The sequence below is a fragment of the Carcharodon carcharias genome, chromosome 7 (genome assembly GCF_017639515.1).
Source record: "Carcharodon carcharias isolate sCarCar2 chromosome 7, sCarCar2.pri, whole genome shotgun sequence".
NCBI classification, from domain to species: domain Eukaryota; kingdom Metazoa; phylum Chordata; class Chondrichthyes; order Lamniformes; family Lamnidae; genus Carcharodon; species Carcharodon carcharias.
This window is the reverse complement of record NC_054473.1, coordinates 146,507,131-146,517,102: the sequence shown is the minus strand read 5'-3', so window position 1 is coordinate 146,517,102 and position 9,972 is coordinate 146,507,131. Positions and strand designations below refer to the sequence as shown.

The following is a 9,972-nucleotide window of genomic DNA, read 5'->3' as shown; positions in this document are numbered from 1 at the left end:
CCAGGCAAAGTCGAACAGTATCTGTGGAAGAATCTAGTACTGATATTGGTGCAATTCTGCATGATAGTTTATTAGGAAGTTACACAGCATGCAGCAAGTAAAAATGATCTTGGTGACTCTGTAGCCATATTATACTCCCTGATCTGTCCAAGCATTGGAAGTGCTGCTTAAAGACACCCACCGTATGCTCAATGGTGATGATTTTTTAATTCATGGGATGTGAACATTGCTGGCAAGGCCAGCATTTTTGCCCATCACTAATAGTCCTCAGTGATGGTCAGCTATCTTCTTGAACCACTGCAGTTCATGTGTTGTATGTGCTCCTACTGTGCTGTTAGGGATGGAGTTCCAAGGTTTTGATCCAGTGTCAGTGAAGGAACAGTGATATATATGGTGTGTGGCCTACAGGTGGTGGTGTTCCCATATGTCTGCTGCCCTTGTTCTTCTAGATGGTAGAGGTTGCGTGTTTGACAGATGCTGTTGAAGCAGCCATGGTGAGTTGTTGCACTACATCGTGTAGATGGTACACACTGCAGCCATGGTGCACTGCTGGTGGAGGGAGTGGCTGTTTGAGGTGGTGATGGGGGTGCCGATCAAGTGGGCTGCTCTGTCCAGGTAGTTTTATAATATTACTTTTAAGTGACTGCACTGAAAAGAAGCAAAACTAGAACTGTCAAAAACTTGGTGCAAATGAACAGATATTCAGTGAGCCTCATAATATCTCCATTCATCTTTGGTCCTTGTTGTCACAGTGCTATAGTGAATTGCTGCTGAAGAGCATAAGCTCTGTTATCAAGAAGCCATCCTTCCAGTCCATCTCCACTATCAAACAAGGCAGACACAGAATTGTCTTACAACAAAAGAATCATCACTACTACTTGTGAAATGGGCATTCACCTGTATTCTACGAACTGGCATTAATGCAGTGGAAGCCCCTATAGTTCATGGAAGATATGGGATTGTGTAGGGCCCTAGCTGGTTATTTGGCTGCCATTAAACCAGTCCAGACTTCAGGGAATCCTGTGATACAGAAAAATTGCAGCACTCTCCCAATATGCTTGCAGGTTCCCTTGGGCAAGTAACTATACTGAATAATACAGTGAATTACTTATGCATCTTTGGATCGTGGCTTATAATGTTGAAATGAAACTGAAACAAAATGTGGTAGAGGTGGTTTGCAGGATACGTTCTAGGAAATGGCGCAACTCTACTATTGCTTTGCTGGTGAAGTAAAATCTCTGAAGATTTTCCTGGATCTGTAGATGTGGGTAAGGATGGATACATGTAGTCAGCCTTTGATACAGATAAACGTGCTTACCATCCCTCTTTTCTACCTTTAAGTAAATTCATGGCACAGTATTTAATGGAATATCCATTTTAAGAGGTTAGGTTGCAGCAGTGAAAAAGCCAGAACTCACTTCCAGAATAACTCAGAACAAACTTTCCTTCCTTGCCCATTTCATATATGCAAGTTGAGCTCATGAATATGAGAATGCACTTTAGGCTGGCTGGAAAATTAAGCACTGCATGATTTGGGTGGGGAAGTGGAAATATAGATCACTGGCCAATCTGTCAGCCCCCACTTCCCTGTGCTCCACTGGGACCAAATATTCCACCAACCAGAAAATTTTCCTGATAGTTCTAAATCAGCACATCATTAAATCTGCCATAATATTGCTTTTTAAATGACTGCACTGAAAAGAAGCAAAACTAAAATTGTCAAAAACACGGTGCACATCAATTGATATTCAGTAAGCCAATAAACAAGAGGTATTGAATAAATCTGTTTGTAAATGTGGACTGTTAATTCAGTGAGAAACCATGGCCAATAGTTTTATTAATAATTATCTGACTTCAGTGTTGAAGAGATGTTTTTTTCTTAAATGCTCTGAAGGACATTGCTCCTATAGGGAATAGGCAGTCTATTGTCACTGTACTGTGTAGAAAAGCAAATGACACCATCAGACTAGCAATGAACCATTTTTGAACGCTTGGAAAAAAAGTTATTTTTTTCTCCTGAGATCTAAACTGGACGTTAGTAGCTCTCAGTATCTTTTTTTTAAATGTACGTAGATAGTGACAATCTTCAGGTTGTTCAATCAGTTCAGTGCTCAGCCAACACACATATATGATTGTTATCAGGAGCAGGAATTTTGGCTCATTTGAACATTATTGCGCAGGAATGTTAAATCCAATCAGATGTCCACCTGAACAGGTTTAGGTTTTAGATCACTCTCACGAGTGAATCTCAACTCTACATTCCTTTGTGTTCAAGGTAAGCTTTTGGTCGTGCGCCAAGGTTAACAAAACAAAAAGTTCTATTGGTTAGATGTTCTTAGCTACCAGGTTCATCTTATGCTTCCATTAAGATCTTCTAGACTTTGAAAGCGATAGAGCATTGCATTGGTCCTTGTGTCAAATTTGAAATATCAAATTAATTTACAAAGACAAAGAAGCACAAACGTAAAAGTCATAAAATGTGTAGTAGCCTACTGGTTATGGTATTGAACTATAAACTCAGAGATCATGGGTTCAAATTCCACCATAACATGTTGTGAAACTGATTCAATAAATCTGTTAATAAATCTACCACTGTCATAAAAATCCAAATGCTCAGTCTGGCCTCCCATGATATATGGTTAACTCTAGTGGTGCTGCTACCTTCTCTGTGCAACTACAGCTGAGCAATAGAGGTGGAGCTGCCCACATCCTTAGAATATATTTGTAAAAAAATGTATTTTTTTTTACAGTAAATGAGTTTCCATTAACTCAAATGAACTGTACAATTAAAAAAACAACTTTAAGAACAAAGCAAACTTTACAAAAAAACTGTAAGTAACTTTTTTCCTTTCCTTGAATACCTTACAACTACAGGAGCCCAATTAATTGAGCAACATTCAATCCGATCTCATTCATTTAATGGGGTGTTGGCCCAAAATCTGAATGCCTTGGTCACAGGGTTTTCCTTCAGGCCTTTGCTGCAGAATTCCCAACAATCATATCTTCTTGTTTTTTCTGTATGGTGGGGATGCAGTGTGGATTTGTCCTATTATGTGCTACCTGTAGACTGACAAAGTCAGTCAGGCATTTGATTAACAACAATTTCTGATATCCATCACTAACCATCTCTATAGCATTGACAGAGCTAATCTTTGGTCTTTTGTTATCAACTCTTCTGCTGCATTTCAAAGTCAAGAAAGTTATGGTCACACATGAATACTATGTGTCATTTGAGTTTCTGGCTGACTCAAGGGGTGGTTACTGCCTATCCGGACTTGTGCAAGTAACCGCTACTTTTATCACTAATTTCAATGATTTTCTGGTCAGTGTTGCAAACTCATTTTTCCAATGGGTTTATCAGCTGCCATTAAACATCTTTTTGCATCTCTCGATTCTAACCAATTTGACTAGTGTATTAGTATTAAAATTGTACAGCCACTAGAGTTAACCACATATTATGGGAGGCCAGACTGGGTAGTTGGATTTTTATGACATTGGTAGATTTATTACCAGATTTATTGAATTAGTTTCACAACATGCTATGGTGGAATATGAACCCATGATCTCTGAGTTAATAGTCCAATACCATAACCACTAGACTACTACACATTTTATGACTTTTAGGTTTGTGCTTCTTTGTCCTTGTAAATTAATTTGATATTTCAAATTTGACACAAGGACCAATGCAATGCTCTACCGCTTTCAAAGTCTAGAAAGTAGATGTTTTTATGAAGTCTATGCATTACACATGAAATGACTTTTCTGGCTTTTCCAGGACCATGAAATATGACTAAAATTCTATAGCAAAACATACAGTCCTATTTATAAGACAAACACTGAGCAATGGCTGGCTAAATATGCAGCTGATTGCATTTGTACTGCTATCATCACTTGCGTGCAGCGAGCCTTTAAGCAACATAGAAGCATAGAATGATACAGCAAATGAGGCGGCTCAGGTGCCAGCTCTTTGGTAGAGTTATCCATTTAGTCCCATTATCCTGTTCTTTTTCCATAGCCCTATAACTTTTATCCCCCCTCCTTTAAATACTTATCCAATTCCCTTTTGAAAGTTACTATTTAATCTGTTTCCATCATCCTTTCAAGCAGTGCATTCCATATCAGAATACAATGTTTCAAAAAAGAAAATCCATGACGCTATCAAAACCCCCAATGACTTTGAATGCCTCTATCAAATTTTCTCTTAGCTATCTCTGCTCCAAGGAAAATAATCCCAGCTTCTCCAATTCTCTAAATAACTGAAGAATCTCATCAATTCTAGTAAATTGCTTCTGCATTCTCTAAGGCCCGGTCATCTTTCAAAGATTTGCATACGTATACCCCAAGGTTCATTTGTTTCTGTGCCCCCTTTAAAATTGTATAATTTTGATTCTATTGCTTCTGCTCAAAACATATTCAAATAAATCTATAGTTATATTTAGGCAAATCTTTATAAAGTTATAATAGATATTTGCAAGGTTTTAACCAAGCATTACTGCTTGTATTTTAGGCATCCAAAAGAATTTCTATTATTGTGTGTGTGTTCTGGGTGCAGGAATTTTGCTGGCCTTCTCCTGCTAAGTACAGCTATTTCAGACTGCTGCAGTTTGTAAAGGATGCTTAATCAGTAACAAAAGGAAAATTATTGACCCCATGAGCCTCTTTCAATCTTTGAAAGAAGTGCTCCACATAACAATCTACGCTGCCTGTCTCTGTCTCCAGAAATTTATTGTAAATAGTTAATCAAGCTGTTGCTGTGTACTACTGCAGTTTCAGTTTCCTCTGGGAAAGCATGAATAAGTCAAATTGGGATTTCCTTTTATCTAACACAAAAAAACATAGATTTTTTTGGATGTCACTCCAATGTTGTGATACCAAAAAACATCTTAAAATGTTATTCTTCTTACTGGCATCCTGGACCCGGTCTTATATTTTACAGCAATTTTATGTTTGCGGAGAAATGAATTGTAATAAACTAGGGTAAATTCGCTGATTCGCTACTCAATAACATCTTCAGCCATCTATTGCATTTATATAGCTCTTTAGCTTAGAAAAAGTTGGTTGCTCACTGAGGTATAACACAAAATAGATGCTGAACCAAAGAAGAAAATATTAAAAGGGGTGACCAAAAGTTTTTATGGAAGCCATTGAAAGAGGAGAGAGAGGTGAAGGTGTTTAGGGAGGGAATTCTGGAGTGTAGTGCATAGTAACCAATAATGAGGCGAAGGGAGATTGGAATGCACAAGTGGCCTGAGTCAGAGCAACACAGATTTCAGGGTGGTTTGTTGCACTGCTGGAGGGCACAGGGATTAGGTGAGACTGAGATGACAAAGGCATGAAGACTTTTAGTGGTAGATGGGCTGTGGTAGGAATGGAAAAGGGTGTTGATACAGAGATGGACGCAGCTAGACTTCATGATGGAAAGGATGAGAGGTCAGAAACTCATTTTAGGGTTGGCTAGGACATCAAATTTTCAAACAGTCTGGGTCAGCCTTAGTCAATGTCCAGAAAAAATAGATGGAATCAGTGTGAGGATACATAATCTTAGGACAATGGCAATCAAAGTGACTGTGGGTCACAAGGTTATAACTCGATCATTGGATCTCCCTCCTTTTTAATGCAACATCAGTAAATTTACTTGAGTCGATAGCCTTGCTATTTACTTTGTGCATAGTTCCAAAAAAGGCTGCTACACAGCAAAATAAAAAGAGTAAATTGTTAGCAATCCTGTGCTGTTAAATACTTAAAACATCAACAGTAATTATGGTAAATGAACATAACTGTGGTGCATTGATTTGACCATGATAAAATCTCCTGATTCATTGTAAATGTGGCATCTTGAATACTTCTGAAATATTAACTCTGTTGTATAAAACTCCAATCCTGTGCATTAGATATCAACATTAATTGAAAATTCAAAAGAAATACCTTCTCTTGCCAGTGTAAAATGCCGATTATAGCCAAAATGAAAACACAGACTCCAATTAAGGCTATGGCTGTGAGCAGTACAATATTACTGGGGGTCAGATATAATTTGGCACTCCAGCTGTGAAAAGAAGAAAAAAGATGATATTAATGAAGATAGCATTTCAATGAGATAATATTTTTAAACTATATGGGAAATAAAAATAATTGTATGCCAATACTGTTCTTAAATTTTGGGCTTTAATTTCCTTGGAGTGGCAAGCAGCGTCGGATTCACCGATCATCTATTCAACAACACCTTCAGCCATCTATTGCATTTATACAGCCTCTTTAGCTTAGAAAAATATCCTAAGGTTATAACACAAAATAGATGCTGGACCCAAGAAGAAAAGATTAAAAGGGGTGACCAAAAGTTTTATGGAGGGATTGAAAAAGGAGAGAGAGATGAAGGTGTTTAGGGAGGGAATTCTAGAGTATAGTGCCATCAGCCATAGCCAAGTAACCAATAATGGGGTGAAGGGAAAGTGGAATGCATACATGGCCTGAGTCAGAAGATCACAGATTTCAGAGTAGATTATAGCACTACTGGCGGGCACAAGGATTAGGCAGAGTCAGGTTGATTTTTATGGCACTAGCTGGCATAAACCAAGTAAGTTTAAAGGTCCGATTGAAACCGACAGGCCAGGGAAAAGGTAAGTGCCTAAGTGGATAGGATTTGGGGGTGTGGGAAAGCGGAGGTCAGGTGGGATGGGGGTCAGACATCAGAGGGGAGGGGAGGGGTTTGGAAATCAGGAGGGGTGGGGCTGTGATTGGACCTCAGGGGAGGGGGATGTGCCTGCATCGGAGGGAGATGTTTAGGGGGTGCTATCGGAGGTCTGGGGGGCGGTCAGGTCAGGTTGGAAGGTAGATAGGGCCTGTGGAGGTTGGGGAAGCTGATGTGGGTGTCCAGTCAGGTTGCATGGTTTGGTGGTGGCGGTGGTGGTGGCGGTGGTGGTGGTGGGGGGGGTTTCGGGCCAGTACTGCTGGGAGGGGGAAATCAAGTCGGATTGGATCCGGGGGTGGGAATCCCGGTCTGTGTTATTACAATAGTTACCCAGAAGTTAGAAGAGGTTTGAATTCTCCTAACTTTTTCCGAGTAACTTTTTGTGTAACTTAGCTAGAACCATCTGAAGTTTGTGATTTAAACTGCGTGTTTGGATGGTTCCCAGAGCAGGGCAATTTCCCAGAGGAAGTTTGCACTTCTGGGCAACTGCCATGCAAACCCTTACCTTTGAAGTTTTGAGAGGGGTTCCCCAGTGCATTTTGGGGCACACCCCCAAATCAGATGCAGGGGTGCTTGGAAGTTACGGTCCTTAATGTACTGTTGTCACAACTTGTGCTCTATTTTCATACTTTCCAAAGCTTTTAAAATTACAAGTTACTTTTTAACAGTAGTATGTATTGTCATGAGTATCATTTAAAAAAATTAGAATCACACATTAGAGAAGGAGGCCATTATGCTTTTGTTGGCTCTTTGTAAGAGCTATCCAATTAGTCCCACTCCCCTGCTGTTTCCACATATCCAATTCTCCTGTGAAAGTTAACTCTGCATCTGATTCCACCACTCTTTCAGGCAGTGCAGTCCAGAACATAATTTGCTGCATGAAAAATTTCAAATTCCCTGCTGAATTTTTTTTTAACCACTTGTCTTCAATCTGGGTGCTCTGGTTACCAATCCTACTGCAAGCAGAAATAGAGCCAATAGGGAGTAATTATCAAATCTTTCATAATTTGATCTATAAAATCTCCTCACAACGTTCTCTGCTCTAAGGAGAAAAATTCCTGAGTCTTTAGTCTCTTGACAATAAAAAGCAGCCCTTAACCTCACCATCCTTGCAAATTATAGCCACATATCTGACTCCCTTTCCTCTCCAAAGTCCTTGAACGCGTTTGTTATATGTTGGCTGTGACTGGCTAAGGAATGATTGCTAAGGCATAGTTTTGTCTGAACAAGAACTGATTTATTGGATGAACATAACTTTAAAGAGATGCACAGACTAGGTGTTACTCAGTCTAAGCCATGAGCATTCTGTTTCTTGATTCTTAGTCATGTGTGTCTTACATCATCATGTGGGCGGTATGGTTTCTCCAGACCCACACATTTAACCCTTCAAAGCCTGAACACGCTAATATTATATCTCCCCATCCAAGTCTTTGTCTAAATAATTTTTACATTTATATTTACATACTACTTCATCTCCCCCAAGTCTCTGATTTCAGAGATTGAATCAATCTGGAGGTTTCGTGACTCTCCCTGATCGTGTTCATGTCAGTCTTCCTTTGGACTTTGCTTTGACTTGGCTGGTTTTTGGTAAGAATTATGGTATCTGGTGCATTAAAAGTTTGACTCTCAAGATCTGGTTTTTTCCAAATGCAAATGGATAGTTCTCTTATTTGGATCTAGACTTGATCTTTTTCCTCTCCTTGCTGTTATACCTCTCTCAATCTGTTGTTTCTCTCTCACGATTGGATTTTTTGGGTTTATCCCTCTCTTTACATTTCATATATTTCCTATCCTTGTCTATTGAGTTGACCCTAGTTACTTTTGATGGTTTTGTCCATCTTTCTTCATTTCTGGAGTGATGACTTCTTGTAGCCTCTTGTTTGCGAGCTCTTGGACTGCTGCCACTGGAAATAATTGTTTAAGCAGGATAGGAAACTGTGAGGAAGGCACTTGATCAAAATCCTGCTTTCCTTCAAATTCCAGTAACCCTAGCGTGGTACTAAAGTCCAATGTGGAAGAGGTGGACATTGTCAGGTTCAGTCCAGTCTCAATTTTTGAACTTGTTTGACTGCTTGCATCCTTTTGGTGGATGGATAGGTATGCTTGCACTTACAAAGCAGTTGGATGCACTTAAAAAGGGATCACCATTGTTGGATGAATGTGATATTGTACAGTGTATATGATAGCTATGATTCATCTTCTACCTTCTCAACCGGCTCACAAAGTGATAAAGGATCATGGTTGCACTCAGGTGCTCTTTGGTCCAATTGGTTCGTTACCTCTTCGGTGAGAATAGGTTTACTCTCTGTCTCCTGGACAACTTCCTGGAAAAGAGCTGGACTATCGGCTTCTGTGTAGTGTGTTAAAAAATCAGCCCCAATACAGATCTTCAGTGCTGTTGGACAGTTTGAGGTGCTCAGATTTGGTATCATTAATGACCGTTGATTGATATCCTCTGCCGTCTTGATGAGGTCGAGGTCGACACAGGCGTTTTGGCTCAAGAGAAAATTCCTGATTGCGAATAATGTATTATGTTTCTAGTATCTGTTTGCTCTTGTTTTGGAGCATTGCTTGCAACATGCTTATGACTTGTAGTTTGATCACTCCTGGACCATATAACTGGGTTTCAGTTGTCCTCAGCCATTGTATTACTAGCTACAGTTCTTTCCATAAGGTGTCTTTTTCCACAAAGTGCCTTTGACATTTTAAAAGCTGTACCATTATTGGGGGTTTCTGAGCCACAGTTTGTCTTGTTTTCTCCGAGTATGGCTCTATTGTGTTTAAGGATCTCTGTTTTTCTCACCAACTGCACTGCCTTCTCCAAAGTTAATCTTCTTTGGATTGCAATAGGTCAGATAGGGTGTCATCAGTAACACCAACTATGATGGGGTCTAGTATCAGCTTAGTTTTAAGACTACCATATTTGCAACCTTCAGCCAATTGATACAGGTCATTGATAAAGACATCTACTGGTTCACCTAGTTTCTGGACCCTTTTGCTAAACTTGGCTCTTACTAACACCTTGTTACTTCTTAAATTAAAATATCAAAGACTTTTAAGACTTCATTGAATTTGTCTCATATTTCATTAATACCTTGTCTTGCTATAATATCATCAGCAATTGCACTGAAAGAGTACAATAATGTATTGACTTGTTCAGCCTCAGACTTATTTTCCAATCCAGAATCAATTCTGAATCTTAAAAATCTCTTCCTTCATAGTGCCCAATTCTGATAGATTTGGCCTTCCATATGCCCAAATAGACCAGGCAAGGTGAATTTGGAATC

The 9,972-nt window shown here is 39.4% G+C and overlaps 1 protein-coding gene across 2 annotated transcripts in view; it reads right to left on the bottom strand.

Moving 5' to 3' along the window:
* itfg1 (integrin alpha FG-GAP repeat containing 1) overlaps window positions 1–9,972 on the bottom strand; it is a 292,356-nt gene that overhangs the window by 2,351 nt on the left and 280,033 nt on the right. For both annotated transcript variants that reach the window (XM_041192254.1, XM_041192255.1), the window contains one exon: window positions 5,926–6,043. In XM_041192254.1, the coding sequence (XP_041048188.1) occupies window positions 5,926–6,043 (118 nt within the window). The remainder of the gene's footprint in view (window positions 1–5,925; window positions 6,044–9,972) is intronic.